Genomic DNA, 18,416 nt, shown 5'->3' on the forward strand with positions numbered 1-18,416 from the left:
CTTTCAGAAGTTTGGCAATATTCTGTGTGGGCAGATTCAAGGAGAAATTAAGTATTATCTAATAATTTTCTTTCCATTAGTCCTTCCCACTATTCCAGAACTGGTGGGATAGTTGTGTCCATCAACCAGCAGGTGGAGATAGAGAACTGACAACTCTGCTGAGACATATCTCTGTTGGTATCTAGTCCAGCTCCTCAGTATTTACGTAGACAAGCAGTAAGGAGAAACGCAGAATAAATACAACAATCTTACACAATTCGCTAACCTAACATTAACAGATGAACATGTGAGGATCTTTCATCTCTGGACAACTTGTAGAGATCAAGAGATATGCAGGAAGCACCATGCAAGGTGACAGTTGCTATTTGATCCATTATTTCGCATTGACTAAACATCTCAGAAACCTTGGGTGGGCCTCTGGAATAGTGGGAAGTACTAATAGAAAGAAAACTATCAGGTAAGACCCAACTTTTCCTTCCATTATGTAGCTTCACACTATGCCAGAACCTGTGGGATGTTCAAAAGAAATCCCTAGAGTGGGTGGGGATCCTGGCACCACCACCCTAAAGTGGAGTTAAGGGAGCAGATAGAGAGCAGCAGAATCAGAGACTAGGACCAACATGATCAGAAAATCAAAGTCACAAGACAACAAAGGTAGAAAAAAATCATTTTATTTTCATTTTAGTGTTTGGAGTATGTCCAATTTGAGAATTTACATCTGCTGTCTTATTTTGCAATGTATAGCAATGTTCTGTTTTTCTGGTATTGTGCTGCATGCAGAGTCTGTATGCTAATTTGGTTTGTGTCATTTTGAGTATACTGGAGCTGTAACAGCTTACAGAAATTATTTATAATGAAAAAAAACCCAAGTTATTTTTCTTCTCCTGTACTGGTGTAATGTTTTCAATGATTACTGTTTATATGCGCCATGGCTAGTAAAAGGGTGTGGCTAAATGTGCCAACATTGTCCAGTTCAGTTTAGCAGCCAAGTTCATAGAAAATTAATTATGTTCGGTGAAAAATAAATCTGTTGGCTCAGGCTGCTTGCTATCTGAATATTCAATCTCTGTTTCATTATTGCTACCAAGTATTACATATTAAGGGGATTCGTTTTAATTCATTTATCTTGTCCTTACGTGCACACGTTTTTGCTTTTTAAACCCAAAGGTTTCCTAGTATAGCATTTTTCATGTTTGAATTAGTTTTTGTCTACAAGTTTTGCTTGACTTGTCTTTATTTGAAATAAAAGAAAATGTTTAAAACATATCTTGTCAACAAGGGGCGGGGCTGGGCAGGGGCTGGTGGGAAAGGGGAGGCCCCAGCGAACTGGTCTGTACAGGGCCCCGCAGTTGCTAAGACCGGCCCAGCTCCCATTGTATTATTGGAAAGGAACCTCTGAAGTCAAATTTCTGGGAGACAACCACCACTGCATACTCCGTCTGGCAACAAGCATCCAAGGAAGATGTCGTACTTCTGTAAGACCAGAGACCAGTGTCTGAGAAAAGCTTCCTATAATGGACACATATGAGCCCTTGTCCATGGCACCACTTCCATCGCTGCTGTCACTGACCCAGGAACCTGGACGTAGTCCCAGACCCCGGGTTTGCCTTGACTGAGAAGACGACAAATTTTTTTTTGTTGTTGTTCTGGAAAGCTCCACAGGAAACAGGGGAGAGGTGAAGGGAGGGAAGAAGTAAATTCACAGGGCACCAGAGATAGGGTCTGAAGTCCTCCAGATATGACTCTGCAGACTCAAGCCACTCGCAAAGCTCAACTGGGGACCAGTTGACCAACTGGACCAGAAGCAAACCACTCAGAACCAGAGGCTGAAAAGTGTGTCCATCCACAGGTTCTGGAACAGTGGGAAGCTACGTAACGGAATGAGTAATTCTACCCAACTATTTTTATCCAAATCTTCAGCCTCACTTAACCAGCTACACCATTTTGCCTGGGTAGATTCAGGTCTGCTATTAGTATAGCCAAAGTTGGGCAAGTATATTTAGCTGATTAGCACTGACCATCAACTGGCTATTCTAAAAACCCACCCTGTGGTCTTCTGCGTCACCCCTTTTCTAACTAGACACATATTGTATGACCACCATGAGATTTTATGTAGACAAATTTAAGGGCCCTTCTATTAAATTGCGTTAGGCCCTTAACACACATTTAGCGTGAGAAAACGAACCACCGCAAAATTCGTTAAACTGTTTTCTGGTATTTTCCCCTTTTCTGTGCGCGGTGTGTTAACTATTTTTTAAAAAGTACTTTTTGGCCAGAGAATGGGTATGGATGCCTTAACCAGTTACTGCATTTGGATTACCATGCACTAACTGGTTAACACATTAGCGTGCAACCTGGAAATCAAAAATTAGAAAATGCCCTAAATCTGCAGTAAATCTGGGCTTAGCACATACGAAAGTCCCACATTAGCATGTGCTGAACTCAGATTTCAGTGCAGCTTAGTAGAAGTGTCTCCTTAGCTAGTTGGGAAAAGGCAGAAAGAGAGAAATTTATAACTATTATGATTTATCTGGCTGACCTCCAAATTAGCCACAAAACACTTTTGAAAATCCACCATATGTTATTTCATGAAAAGAGACACCAAGCTGCTGACAATGAGAAAATAGAACAGTTACTATCCATTGCTACCTGAGCAACAAACCAACACCTAATTAGAACAAGACCCAGTCTCTTTAGACTTGCTAACAGTCTTCATTTACCTCCAAACCACTAGTCACCTCTTTGCCCTCTGCAAAATATGAGACCACTTGGGTTTTTTCAAAGAGAGTTCTGAGTAATTTACAACTTTCATTCACAAAAAGTTCCTTTTTCCTTATAGGTTTCAAATATTGGCAACATACCCTGACAAAGCTGGCAGGGAACCAAGCTTCTTTGTCCTCAATCCTCCCCCACCACCAGTCCTTATTGGAAGCATCAAGGACTCGAATGACATCTCCAGCTTTGAAGGCTAGTTCTTGATCATCCATAGTCACGTGATCCCAGAGCGCCTCTGCATGGACCACACTACCATCGCTGATCAACTGAAACAAGTAAAAGAAAAACAGAATGCTTTGTAACGGAGCACTGACATGCAATGGCCAAATTACAACTACAAAACTACATGAACTGTAGTCAACACACATGTAGCATGCAACAAAATTATTTCAGCAGTACATGTGCCAACACTGACATGCACACTAATTTTGATTTTATATGCAGAGATTTAAAAAAAAAAAAACCCCACACGAATGATTTACCTAGAATACATTTCACAATTTAAGACTTTTCTTACATAGCAGTTTAAGACATTCCAGCTTTATCAGTGGGTCAATTAATGCCAAATAAACAGCTAATAGCCAACCAGCTTATATCACTGTGGATTTCTAAAACTTAAATGAACTTGCAAAGAAAGGCAATGGAAATGTTAGCATTTTCTCTGCAAGTTAGTCATTTGAACAAAATTGAGTGCCAACTTTTCTACATTTTTGTCAGAATAGATAACCAATATGCAGCCTACCGACAGTACTGTTAATGAGCAGTAACGAATGCCAGTGAGGGTCATAACTGGTTATTTAATATCCTACTCAAAGAGTTAATTTGGTTGAGCACTGACCCAACTGCTATGGTAAAACATTATTTTTAAATACAGATTGACAGAATCCTAACCTTTCCCTGAACAATAGAGATTTTCTTGAGATGAGAACAAATACTCCAAATACAATGCTTTTAAAAGAGAGAGCAATAGTTTGGGGCCTTCCAGTTACCTCATTAATTGCTAGCTGTTCTCCTCCAGGTTGCAGATATCTGGGATTGGCTTGGCAGAGCTCCTCATAACTGTAATCTTCCTCACTACCATTGTCATCCACTAAGACAGAAGATTCAGTACCTCCATCTGCAGAAACTACACAAAATGGAACCTAAGTCAACACCTTGTACAAGAGAAATATTTAGGGGTCTATTATACTAAAATTCAAGAAGGTTTTACAGTTACCATGCAGTATTTGCCACAATAAATGTATGGTAGCTGCAAAACCTCTCCTTTAAATGTTGGGGGAGTTCCCAGCATCTTCCCATACAGGTGGAGAGTAATTTTATAAACCATACTCATGTATAAAATGCTGTTCCATAGGAATTTTCTTAATTTTATATTAGCATTTAAAAGCCAAATCTCTAACTAGGTGCCTGTGGTTAGACGCCTCTTTGTTCATGCATATGTGCCAACATATAGCACTTCTGTGCCCTAAGCGCTTTTCTATAGGGGCATGTATAAGTGTTATGTTGCCCTGCAATAGCAGAAGGAAGGAAGTCCATTCTGGCTGATTTGTTGGAAAATGAAAAAAAAAAAACATGTTTTGTTGGGTCTCTCTATGGTCACTATTTGGTGTATCTGTTAGAAGAACTTTTCTTGCCAAAACTGGTTTCACATTGGAAGGATGATTTGTTTGCTCATAGCTGTGCTCAAAACTTTCCAGATATCTGTACTCCTGACACAGGCGAATTTGCCAAAAGATGGCATCATGTCGAGTCCTTCATTGGCCCTTGTAGGTTGTTTTCTTATTTCTATGTCAAAAAACCTTAGCTATTTTGTAAAACAATCTTTGGTGCTGCTCACATATGCCATTTGGCCCACCCCTACAAGAAAATAGGTACTACTTGGTATCTCTGCAATGAACTTACTGCCTTTTGCCTCTGAATACTGGGGATCATGAAGGGCCTATGCTGAAGATAAACATACATTATAATGTATACATTACACATAGGAATTTAATTTATTTTTAAGCATAAGCGGATCTACTTCCTTCTGCCATTGCCAGGGTAGTATAGGACTCAATTTTGCAAATAGTACCTAAATTTCTGTGCCAAAAAAATGCAAACTAAGTGTAATTCTATAAACAGCGCTCCAAGTTGGGCATTGTTTATAGAATAGTGCTGGGATCTGCACCCAATTTTGGGAACAAGGATTTACATCAACTGAACCCTGGTATAAATTAACACGCCTAAATTAGCCATGCATCTCCCAAATTCTATAACATTGCGCAAATCCTAGATATGCCCCTGACCTGCTCATGTCCCTGTGAGAGAAAATCCGCTGGCAAGCGGAGAACTCAAACGCCCCACGGTAAAGACAACAGAGAACAGAAAGTGGGAGAGCGACCAAGGACCAAGGACCAACTTTCATTTTAAGAACATCCTCCAGTCTCTGATATCCTTGGTCGCTCTCCCACTTTCTGTTCTCTGCTCATGTCCCTCTCATGGCCACACTCCCTTTTCAGATTTGCAAGGAAAAATTTACACTCACATCTTTAATTAGCGCCAATAATTATTAACGACCAATTATTGGTGTTAGTTGGCTCATTTACAGCCTCTTTTACAAAGCCAAACTATTGATTCTCGGTGCAGCAAATGAGAGGAAGCCCATTCAATTCCTATGGGCTTCCTCTCATTTGCTGAATGGGAATCGCTAGCGCAGCTTTGTAAAAGAAGCCCTAAGTAATTATATCGTGCACATGCAGGTGGGCTTACACAAGGGCTCCCAGGTATGAGCACAACTTGCAGAATACTGTTAAGTTTTTAAAAATATTTTTTATTCATGATATTTCAATACAAAATCGAGCAAATATTTGTACAGAAAAGTCAAGTTAAAAAGGAACAAAACAAAAGAAAATAAATAAAAAGGAAATAAGCATATCTAACAATGGCAATGATTAATAGCTCAAGACCACATATAAAGGGATTCAATCAAACATATAAATGACAAGTGACCAACTCACCCGCAAATGCGCAGTAGAGACCGAACGTTGAGAGTGCAGAAATCCAAGCCCTGCCTCCACCAGCAGTACAGCCCAATAGGGAGGAGGGCTTGGACATGGGTGTGGAAATCGGAGGAGGAGGAGGAGGGAGCAGGGAGGGAAGGAGGGGGCGGAACTGAGGGAAACGGACACAGCGACGGAGGAGAACTGACGACACGACAGGAGGAATCACGGGAGGTAACGAAAGCAGCTGAAGGAGGACACGACGATGGCGGAAAGAGGGGGGCGACGCCGGGGCAGCGGCGGTGGGGGTGTGTGAAATGGCGGCAGAGGGACGGCAGGGCAGAGGAGGTCACAATCGTGGTACATTTAGGAGATGGGTAGACATGGATGGGAGCCCGAGGATGGAGGGTAGGGGAGAGAACAGTTGATGGTGGATGGAGCGGATGGAAGGGGGAGAGGAGGGTTGCTGGACATGGGGGGAGGGCAGGGGAGAGAGCAGGGTTGGTGGACGGGGGGAAGCCATAGGAACACATAAAACTCGCCCATTGTTACGGGCTTAACGGCTAGTACAATATAATCCAGGAGGAAATAAATGAAAACAAAACTCAAAGAAAATAGGACATGGGTTATTTAATAGTACAAATTACTTAATCACCCAAATTCCTAGTCAGGCACTCCCTCCAGAGTAGCTCACCCCAGATAACCCCTTAGCAACCAAAAGGAGCAGTCAGATGAGAAGGTTCCCATAAAACATACTTCACAGAGTGATAATATACTATACATTTACAAGAAATTTAATATAACAAAAACTATTGCTTCTCAGTCTCCTGGGTATTATCAGGAAAAACAAAGATATTATTCCCCATAAACTGTTTCACTTTATTCCTAAAATAAAGTTTAAACAAATGATCTCTTTCAGACCTAGGGCCCTGTTTACTAAGGCGCGTTAGCATTTTTAACACGTCTACAATTAGCGCGCATGCTAACTGTGTAGGCGGCACCTATGGGGATATTGTAGGGACGTACACGGTTAAGGCGTGTACATGGTTAATTCAAGTTAAACAGGGCCCTTAGTAGCTGTGGAGGGGCATTTTCAATATGACGTCTAAGTCCGACTTTGGACGTTTTGCAAAAAATGTCTAAAATCTGAATAGCAAAGAAGGTCATTTTCAAAAAAGAAAAATGTTTATCTTTTGTTTTTTGTTTCAAAAAAGAAAAATGTTTATCTTTTGTTTCAAAAAAGAAAAACGTCTATCTTGTTAGAAGGTTTTCTGATCTGGACGTTTTATTTTGGGGTTAATTTTTAAAAACAAAACAAAAACAAAAAAAAAACGTTCAAGTGCAAAACGCACAAAATCAAGGCACAGGGATGTAGGAGGAGCCAGCATTTTTAGTACACTGGTCCCCCTAACATCCCAGGAAAGCAATAGGGCACCCTAGGGGACACTGCAGTGGACTTCATAAAATGCTCCCAGGTACACATCTGACCATTGCTCCCTTACCTTGTCTGCTGAGAACCCCAAAACCCATCCAAAACCCACTACCCTGAACTGTACCATAGCCCTTACAGGTGAAGGGGGCACCTATATGTGGGTACAGTGGGTTTCTGGTGAGTTTTGGAGGGCTCACAGTTTCCTCCACAAGTGTAACAGGTAGAGGGAGGTAGAAGCCTGGGTCCACCTGTCTGCAGTTCACTGCATCCACCAGTAGACTGACTACTCCAGGGACCTGCATACTGTTCTAATGGACCAGAGTATAGCATCTGAGACTGGCACAGAGGCTGGCAAGTAATGTTTTTCATCACATTTTTGGGGGGTGGGAGAAGATTAGTGACCACTGAGAGAATAAGGGGAGATCATCCCTGATTCCATCCACTGGTCATCTGGTTATTTAGGGCACCTTTTTGTGCCTTATTCATCTGGGACGGCAGATCTTGGTTAGTATGCTTTACTTCTTGTGTAGTAAAGCCCAGCTTACTGGACTTGTTTGTGGTCAACTTGAGAAAAGACTAGGCTGATTTTTGGCTGTAACTCAGGGGTCTGGCTGAGAAGAGATCATGTCTTTACACAGTCCTGCAAGGATCCCAGGTCTTAGGCAGCCATCTTGAGCATGGCTTTCCAGCCCCCCCCCCCCCCCACAATACACACAAGGTAGTTATTAAACAAATATAAACAGCATATACATTTGACACAATTTATCAAAATGGCAGATGCCAACAGCTACCACCAATACAAAAGTATTTATGTTTACTTTTATGTATATCATTTATCTAACATTTACTATATTATGCCATTACTGTGTGCCTGATTTTAATGTAGTACAATGTAGCAAAGCTTTGAACTTTGCACTTATAAGTCACTCTGGGCAGTTTTCTGGTTAAGCATCTATTAAATATAAGCAAATAAATGCATATATAAATTATGTTTAAGGGTGTGTTCAAGTACTCTTTTCTCCCTCTATATTTATCTCACTTTGAGCTATTTCTAGGGAAGGCAAGGGTATAAAAAATGCACACAAATACAATCACTTGCATGTACATGTATTTATTTATAGCATTTATACCCCGCTCTTTCCTGCTCGACAACAGGTTCAGTGTGGCTTACAAGGTATGGTACAAAGTATTGCAGAGATAACACAAAGTATGGTGCAAAGTGTAACAGAGATAACCCAGTTGTATAGAGTAGGGCAATAGGAAGAGACGTGGGGGAGAGGATTGGAGTATGGGTAGTGCTAGTGGTGTGGATTAGGTTCGAGAATTAAGTTGGGTTGTTTGGGTAGGCTTGTTTGAAGAGGTAGGTTTTCAGCAGCTTTCGGAAGGGTAGGTGTTCATTGGTTGTTCGGATGTGTCGAGGTATTGCGTTCCAGAGTTGGCTGCCTATAACGGAGAAGTTGGATGCGTAGTAGGTTTTGTATTTGAGGCCTTTGCAATTGGAAAGATGAAGATTGAGATATGTTCCAGAAGATTTGGACCCGTTCCTGGCTGGAAGATCGATCAAGTTGGTCATGTAGCTTGGAGATTCTCCATGGAGGATCTTGTGGATCACTGTGTGGGCTTTGAAGTTTATGCGTTCCTTGACAGGGAGCCAGTGAAGTTTTTCACGAAGTGGTGTTGCACTTTCAAATCGTGAGTTGCCAAAAATGAATCTGGCTGCTGTATTTTGGGCGGTTTGGAGTTTTTTTCATGATTTGGGCTTTGCAACTGATGAAGATGCTGTTGCAGTAGTCGGCATGGGTGAGTACTGTGGATTGTACTAGATTACGGAAAGTTTTCTGTGGGAGGAATGGTTTTACTCTTTTCAGTACCCACATCATGTTGAACATCTTCTTTGTCGTGGCTTTTGCATGAATTTCCAAAGTTAGGTGGTTGTCTAATGTTACTCCTAGGATTTTTAGATTGTCCGATATTGGGATTGTAACGTTGGGGGTGATCAGGGTGGTTGGGAGTAGCGTGTTGTGATGAAAGGATTAAGCATTGAGTTTTTTCCTTGTTCATTTTCATCTTGAAAGCGTTGGCCCAGGATGTTAGGATGTTCATGGCAGTGATTATTGTCTCTGAGATTTCTGTAAGGTTCGATTGGAAAAGGATGAATATTGTGATGTCATCAGCGTAGATGAAGGGGTTAAGGCCGGATTTGGATAGGGATTTGGCCAGAGGAATCATCATAAGGTTGAAGAGGATCGGGGATAGAGGTGAGCCTTGGGGGACTCCGCATTTTGATGACCATGTAGGCGATATTGATGAGGTTGATTTGCCCCACCCACCCTACTCTTCCTGTAAGAAATATTGTTGAGCTGATTTTCAGAACATTTCCCCCAAATTCTATGTATGGCACCTTAAGTTGTGCACGCTAGTTTGACCGCATGGCCAAACCACACTCACAACTTAATAAATAACCAAATAGCAGCATCAATTAGCTGTAATTAGAATTTACGTGCACAACTTTCTAGGAGTATCCTATAATGAAGTGCATGTAAATTCTCATGAGCGAAGTCAAAAAGGGAGGCATGCGCATGGAATGGGTGTTTCAAAAGACTGTGAGCACTATTATCAAATAAACCTGATCTTCCCTGGATTCTATAAAGCGTGCCTAGCAAGCAGATTCTATAATAGAACGCATAACTTAATTGACTTACCAAGCTAATCAGCAGTGATAACAACACTTAACAAGCAATAATGAGCACTAATTTAAATTTATGCGCACAACTAAGTGTATTCTATAATGCACTGCGCTAACTTCTAATGCATACAGATAAAAAGGGGTGTGGTTATAGGTGGAGAAATGGGTATTTTGTGGCGTTCCAAAATTTGCACGCGTAGTTATAGAATATGGCCCATTGTGCCTAAATCTATGCGCCGGGATTTACGCCATGTTTTCTTTGATGTAAGTGGCCACGTGCAGATTTAGGCGCTGTGATATCAACTAAGCATATTCTATATACTGCGCCTAAACCTAGGCACCGCTTATAGAATATGCTTAGGAGAAAATGTTTTTCGTGTGGATTTTTTAGGCGCCATTTATAGAATACCCCTCTGTGCCTAACTTAGGTGCAGGTATTTAGGCCTGATTTTAGGTGGCCTAAATGGGTGCACCTAAATATTAGTCTTAACACCGCGTGAGAATATTCTATAAACTATATGTAACTTTAGGTGTTGTTTACAGAATCACGCTAACCACGTGGTTTTTCAGTGCCGATTTTTAAGATGCCATTTATAGAATTTGGCCCTTAGGTAATAAGAACTAGGCACTTAGACTTGCTCATTTAAAATTGGCCCTGTTTAAGAACCAAAATGTAGGTTCCTAAAAAGGGAACATGACCAGTTATAGAGAAAGGTCCAGAAAGTGAAGATAGGTGCATGGTGCTGGTTTCTAAAAGCCAAGCTGTAGAGGGGGAGGCCTCAATTTTAAGGCACCTAAATTTGAATTTAGGGTCTATTTTTAACCAAAATTCAGGTTCCTAAATATTGAGTTCTGTATATCTGTTTACAAATCATATAGAAAAATGATTTACGGGGAAGGTTATCTACATGGCCGACTGTTAAGATGTGTTATTTTACTGTTAACCCCAGTTATTAGTAATTAGGTCTAATTGCATAAAATAACACAAGTTAGTGGTAAAATAACACATATTAATGGTAGCCACATTGAAAACAACACCCCTTAGCATCTGACTAGTACCGCTACTTCGATCAGGATACTTTCCATTCTGTTGTTCTTTCTCTTTTAGTCTCAAGACTTGATTACTGTACCTTCACTGCTCAGGTGCTAATCTAAAAAAAAGCTTTAGTCCATCACACAGTCATTAAATTAATCTGTCATGTGAAGAAATTTGACCACAAAAACATAAGATTTCTTGACTCGTGACTGGATTATTTTTCACTATCCCTCCTATGTTTGGACTGATGATGGTATCAACCGCTTCTGAGGTTGTGTGTACAAGCCAAACTCAAAGTAGGACTTTGGAGTCCAGAAAACTGAGACACTGTCATCTGTGCTTATAATAAAAGACCTATCTTAGCTACAGTATTAACCATGGCCTTCGTTTTTTTCTGAATCTCAGCTGCTGGGGAAGGCTCATTATATATCATTCCACACACAAACTGTGGTAATGAGCATTTCAGTCCTTTCAAGAGGTTGGCTAGATTTCCCACATCACACTGTAACTGATAAAGCAGATAGAGGCTGAGGGACAACAATCTTCACTCACATGTCCACGCCAACTATTTTCTTTCCGAATAATGTGGGGTATAAATGTCAAAAATAAATAAATAAACAAACAATTTCCATTAGCTAACATGACTAATCCTTCTGTTTTATCTGACTCAGACTTCTTTACTGGCATAATTTTTCAGATGTGTTGACAAAGTAATAGTTACAGAGGTTAAAATAGGGGGAAATGTATAAAATAATGCTACTAACAGTAAGATAAGATTATAGGGCACAGCAATGACTTGGATCTCGGCCACTGGAGGGAGCTCAGTGTACCCCACTCAGCTTGACTATCATGAGAAAATGTATTAGAAGACAGATGAACTAGAAAGAAACATTTCTTTCACTTTCATTTCAAGCCCGCATTGAGGCCAGACAGAAAATTCTGTACTTGACTGTGTTTTATTACAGGCAGGGCTTTTCAGAGAATCAAAAAGACCCCGACCAGGGCAAATCATGAGGCCCCATAGTCCTGGAAACTCATCATTTAGAAAAAAAACTGAAACAGATCCAGAAGTTTAATGGACTCGTGTCAAAAAGACATTCACAAATGTAAATGCAAAGCTGAATTAATTATCTGTTGGGGGGCATTTAGGACACTCTTATGAATCTACCTGTGTGACTTCTGTTTTCAAAAACTATGCACATGATTGCCATGTTGATAAAACACAACTTAGGCCACTGCTTTGAAACCAGTAAAGTTACGTATCTACATTTAGCAGCAGAACATAAGAGCCACACAGCATCTAGTGTTTAAAAATCAATTTGTTTTATGTCTGCTTTGCAGAAAGACATACTACTGAAACTTTACCCCAAGCTGAACAAGAAACATTCATTTTGTAGTAAATCAGCTACAATTAAATATTTTCATTGGCCACCCCCTCCATTAAATGTAGAACACAAATGGAACTGGTTTCAGGCTCATATCTGGTTTGGTCATCTTAAAAGCAAACACACTGAGTTTCAGGATAGGTACAATCTGTAACTTGTTCTACAAGAAAGAAGTACCCTCGGCAAATAATGTTTTTTTCAATTCAGAATCTTAACCTGTTTGTTAAGATTAAAATAACTATATAAATTGTTAACATGAAAGGTGAACTGGTTTTGTTATATGGTGTACTTAAGCATATATCATTGGCTGCCACAATAATAAATCAATTTATAAATATGAAAATACATTTGTGCTATTTTTTATTTTCCTATTAGTCATCCGGCAGGCGCAGCTACAGTCCAGATAACTACAGTAAAACATACTCTGTTCCTCCCCTCTCTTTCTCCACGCACAGCCTTTCCCATTTAGCAGCAGTAAACACTCACTGGCAGGGAAAAGGATATCTTTTAAAGACCATAAAAAAGTGAAAGAGGCCATTATACTTAATGTGATGTATAACTTTACCAGAGAACAGCAGAGATAAACCAATAAGCTGCTTGCACACATACCCATCTGAAGGCTTTCCAGACTCCAAAACCGTGCCATTTCACCCCGGGCTACCATGCTGCTATCAAATAAAAATGCAAAGCCAGGTGCAGAATACCAGCTTGTCACAGAAATCTGAAGTTTTGAGCAGGAAGAGTCACCACCATTATCCAAGATGCAGAAATCGCTTATTCATTGCTCTGCTCCTCCATGTCTGCAGTTCAGAACAGGAGTCTGCTTTGAAACAGCTCAACATTCAGCATAGCTGTGAGTTTAGTGGCAACAGTAATAACGTCAAGGGGTACCGTAAGGGAGGAAGTCCTAAGATAGGAACGTCACACGTTCTGAGATCTCTAGAGCTGCAAACTAAAGAGCCTGAACCTGCTCAGCCTGATATACACATCTAATAAAACTGAAAATACCACGGCTAAGGGAGCCAAACACGTTTGCTTGAAAGCTTCTGAATTCTAAAACGTTTTTAGCTGAGAACCAGAGGATATAAATGAAAAGTGTAGGGAATTTTTAAGTAGAATATGCACACCAACATTTTCTAACAGAGAAGAAGGATTTTGATGACCCAACAACTGAACAACTGCTCAAAAATTGCAAACAGCCTCCAAACTGCCTCTGCTGCCCTGCCTCACTTGTAAAGAAAACAACTCAACTTTCAAATTGAAAAAAAAAAGGCAAAAAGATGCACTGTGTGGTTTGAAACACCAAAGACACAGACAGCAATAATCAAAGCCCTTCCTGCTTACTGATGGCTTTTTAATTATTCTCTTTTATAACTTTTTGAATACTGCCCATTCTATATGCGGGTAAAAATAAGTTTACTGCTACTGGCAGGGTGAAGGATATGTTCCTGGGACAAGTCAGAGGAGGGAAGTATGCATGTATCTATTTTTCCTTAAAAAATAAATACCAGTACAAAAAACTTTGTGTGGGTACTTTTCTTTGGGAATTAAAGAAAAAGCATTCCCATACTTTCTCTCTAATTGTGATGGTAAAACTCCACAGATAAAAACTAACCATGGTGTTGGCCAGTAAATAAATCCTAATAAAAAAAATACTGTATAGGTTGTTTCACTATGTACTGTACAATAACATAGCCCTCCCCCCTCCCCCCACTCCCTGACGTTTTACTGCTTAAATAAGCTGATCAGTACAACTTCAGTTTTGTTCTTTAGTGGCACACACATAAGCCTGTCTCTTCCTTCTAGCACCTTCTACAGTCATACTGCACGTGCAGCAGATTTCACAGAGACCTAAAAGTTCTTTGGAATAAGAGATCCATGCCAGGAGGATGTGATATCATCGCTGAGAGATCTCAGGTCCATCAGAGCTCGGTGGAAATTTGGCATAATCCTGTTACTTTTGCGGATTTATTTATAATCCCTTACTTCCTGGTGTGTAGAAAGCAACGGCCACCTGAAAGAGGTTTGACAAATTTAAATATAGTGCTGACTCCCGAGACTGCACTTCGGGGATAATGCAGTAAGTGGTGGCAATGGAGGATTCTGAATCTGACACGAAGGACCCTGTGGAGTTAGTGGAGAGTAATTGGGAACTCACAAACAGGGATGTCGCTCGATGTTGGCAGTCCGAAAGGATATCCAAACAGCTGTGTCAGAGCTGCGGATAGATGGAGACCTACATGCAGTGATGGTGGAACTCAAAATGAAAGAAAAGAGCGGGCAGATATCCAGGCAGTACTGGAAGACCTGGAAAATAGGTGCAGACACTGCAACTTATGTTTTAAGGGAATTCCTGAGCAAGATAAATATAAAAACTGTGTACAAGTGATGCGGGAGCTCAGCACTTAGATACTGGAGAAGAGGGTGAGTCAGGTGTACCCACCATAAAGCTGGAGAGGACCTATAGAAGCCTGGGAGCCCAGCAGGACTCTGTTCCACGTGATGATATAGCTTGCTTCCATGACTTTGCAGTGGAGGAGGCTGTGTGGAGGAAAGCTAGGGCTCTGGAAGAGCTTCAATGGGAGAACTGTAACATCATGGTGTTTCAAGATCTGGCTAAAGCTACCCTTCAGAGACAGAGGGTTTTGCGAAAAGTTACCAAGTATTTACAACAGGCAGGATTGCATTATCGGTGGCTATACCTTTTGGACTGTTACTGACTGTGGCTGGTCAATCACGCAGAGTGCAGACGGTGGAGGTGTGGAAGGCTCTGCCTGAATTAGGTTGTATGGATCTCCCAGTACGTGTTTCTCCAGGACGGTCTCCTCAAGAGAAACAACAATTGAAGTCCACATGGCAGAAAGACTGCCCTAATTGGGGGCACTCGGTTCCTGTGCAGGCCACTTCAGCAGTCACAGCCACCTGATCTCTGGACTGTTTTGACTTTTCTTCTACTATTTTTTATATTGTTTATGGGCTTAGATGGGAGGGAAGTCAGTAGTTCATTTGCAGTGAAGTATGAGTGTTATATGCTTGTGACCGAGAGTGAGTATTGTGTGTGATGGGGGGGGGGGGGGGGGGGGGGAGGTATGAGTTGGGAATGCTGTTCTTAATATAAGAAACTTGTTTTGCATAGTAATGACTTGTTGGGGGAGGTTCAGGACCTTTTTTGAGTGAGTGTCCTATCCGGTGTAGATGCTCTTCCTCAGGGTGTTAACTAGCTAGAGGGGGAGTTGGTCAGCCAGAAGGTGGAAAGGGGGGATGGAGGGAGGAAGGAGGGGGGAATCTATATTAGGTTTACAGGTAGGCTGTTGGAATGTCAATGGGTTAAATGATTTGGGGAAACGTAGTATTATTTTTCATTAGCTGAAGCGTCTTAAGTGAGATATTCTTTTGCATCAGGAGATGTATAATAGGAAACTTGATACTTTTTTATTTCATCATCGAGATTACAATGAGTGTTATATGCTTGCTGATCCCCTTGGACTGAAGAAGGATAGGTTAGTGATCTACATACGGAGAGGGATTCCTTTCCTTAAAGAAGATATTTATAGGGATGGGCGACAGGTTACATTTATTAATCTTTATGCCCCCAATATAGATCAGGGAGACTTTTTTTAGTTCAATACAAGATAACCTCTCCCAATTTGTGAGGGGGTAACAGTGTTGGGGTGTCATTTTAATCTTTCGCTTTCTGATCTAGTTCATTCTAAGGGTGGAAGTGGGGTGAGCCTGGCACATCACAAGAAATTGTTGCAGTTGGTTAAAGACCTAGATTTGTTGGATGTCTGTCCAGCACCCAGGGCAACCATCTTTTTCTTTTTATTCTCATACACAGCTTACTTACACAAGAATAGACATGTTATGGTGTAGCTGACAGTCCTGGAATAGGGTGACAGAATCTCATATAGAGAGTATCCATATTTCTGATCATGCTCAGTGCCTGAAGGGAGAGAGATGTCAAACCTTTTGGAGACTGAATGAAAGTATTTCAGGTGATGCATGGGTCTGTGAGAAGATATGAGAGAGTATTCATAGTTATTTGGATTTTAATGACAAGGGGGGTAGTTTCTGATGGGACTTTATGGGATGCCCTTAAGGTGGTGGTGCATGGACATTTAATTAAACAGGGTGCTCAGAAGAAATGTGAGAGGGAGAGTCGAGAGCTGGAGCTCCATTTGCAGTTAATACATTTGGCAAATCTTCACCAGGCATGGGGATCTCTGGATGTATTTAAGTAACTGTGGGAATGCAGAATTGAGTTGCAAAGGTTACAGGTGGAACAAGCGGAGTTTTTTAGGTGATTGATTCAGCAAAACGTTTTTGAATTTGGCAATAAATTTGGTAGACTATTGGCTCGCTATCTCCGGCATCGACAGCATTTCCAGACAATTACAAAAATGAAGGGGGCAGGAGATGTCCTTTATTATAGGGATGAAGAGATTTGAGAACAGTTCATCAAGTTCTATCAGACCCTTTACAGTAAGGGGGTGGGATTCTGGCTCGGAGGTTCAGGAGTATTTATCTTAGGTTTGTTTCCCTAGTCTTACTAGTTCAGAATGTGCCCAGTTGGAGGTCTCTTTTGTTCTAGATGAAATCTTGATGGCTATAAAGAGCCTTAAAGGGGGTAAGGTTCCTGGAGTCGATGGGTTTTCTGCAAAATTTTAAAAGATTTTTGCTGGATAGTTGGGTCAACTCCTGATGTGTTTACATGATTGTTTTCAAGGTCACTCATTGCCTGCTAGCATGTGTGAAGTGGGGATTTCTGTGCTTTTGAAAGCTGGGCACGACACAAGTGCGTGGGTCCTATCGCCCGATCTCTTTGCTTTTAATTTAGATGAAAAATGTTTGGCTAAGGTTGTGGCAGAGTGATTGGGATGAGTTCTCCCTAAACTTAATCATACAGATCAATCTGGTTTTGTGGCTTGGAGACAGGTCGCTGATAATATTCAACGTACTCTGAATGCGTTATGGGAGACAGAATGCCGGTGTGAGTCAATGGCCTTTTCAGATTTCAAAGCATTCAATAGGGTAGAGTGGTCCTTTATGTGGCAAGTGATGTGGCACATGGGGTTTGGCCCCAGTTTCCTCGGTTGGTTAATGCACTTGTATGAAGCTCCGGTTGCCTGTATTAAGCTTAATGGGGGGGGGGGGGGGGGTATTCCACTCTATTTTCTATAGCACAAGGTACACGACAGGGGTGCCCTTTCTTACCTCTGTTGTTTGCTTTGTCCTCTGAGCCTTTGGTGCAGAGGGTTCATTCTTTGGTGGATATTAAAGGAATTAGAGTAAGGGAAGTGGAACATAAAATGGCATTGTTTGCAGATGACATCTTGTTCTATGTGCGAGCACCTCAACTTACTCTGCCTGTGGTAATGAGGGAATTGAATTTGTTCTGGAGACTTTCTGGCTTTAAGGTGAATTACAATAAATCAGAGTTGATGGACATTACTACCTCAGTGGAGGAAGTGGCACATCTTGAGCAGGCTTTCCCCTTTCCCAGTACACGGAAAAGTTTTAGGTACTTGGGCATTCAGATTCCCTGGGACCTTTCCCAGTTGTTTGATTTAAATTATACCTCTTTGTTTCAGCAGTTCCGTTGGGATTTATGTAGTTGGACTGGGGGCTGGTTATCATGGTGGGTCAGATTGCAGCTTTCAAGATGAATCTGCTCCCTTGATTTTGTTTCTGTTCCAAACTTGCCCCTTGTTGGTACCAAGGGTGGAAATATTGCGGCTTCAGGCGGAGATTTCTGGTTTTGTATGAGGAAGTCATTCCTCTCGACTGGTGTCAAATCTGTGGTATTACTAGGCATCTCAGTTGAAGCTTATTTCAGCTTGGACCCAAGAGATGCCGATGGTTGTTACTGTAATGGAATAGCATATAGTGTGGGAATATAAATTGGGGGTGGCTCTCTGAGTCACTCTCCTCGGACCTATAAGCAGCTCTCTCACAACTCTTTTGTTTCACATTTGCTCTCCCTATGGGGTTTTTTAAAACCTAAGTTGAGGGGCTCTAGGAGTCCTTCCTCCTTTGCCCATATTAGTTCAGATCCTTGTTTTTCGGTAGATTTTGGGAGGGCTACTTTTGTGCAATGGGCGGGATGTGGCCTTGTCCATTTTTG

General features: G+C 41.2%; 1 protein-coding gene across 4 annotated transcripts in view; it reads right to left on the bottom strand.

Moving 5' to 3' along the window:
* Positions 1 to 18,416, bottom strand: part of SPATA13 (spermatogenesis associated 13) — a 126,747-nt gene that overhangs the window by 46,202 nt on the left and 62,129 nt on the right. For 3 of the 4 annotated variants that reach the window (XM_030200313.1, XM_030200314.1, XM_030200316.1), the window contains 2 exons: positions 3,765 to 3,901; positions 2,862 to 3,041 (listed from right to left, as the gene is read on the bottom strand). In XM_030200313.1, the coding sequence (XP_030056173.1) occupies positions 2,862 to 3,041; positions 3,765 to 3,901 (317 nt within the window). Of the gene's footprint in view, positions 1 to 2,861; positions 3,042 to 3,764; positions 3,902 to 12,901; positions 13,092 to 18,416 lie in introns of those variants that run through there. The other variant, XM_030200317.1, reaches the window with a different exon arrangement.

The sequence above is a fragment of the Microcaecilia unicolor genome, chromosome 4 (genome assembly GCF_901765095.1).
Source record: "Microcaecilia unicolor chromosome 4, aMicUni1.1, whole genome shotgun sequence".
Classification (NCBI taxonomy): domain Eukaryota; kingdom Metazoa; phylum Chordata; class Amphibia; order Gymnophiona; family Siphonopidae; genus Microcaecilia; species Microcaecilia unicolor.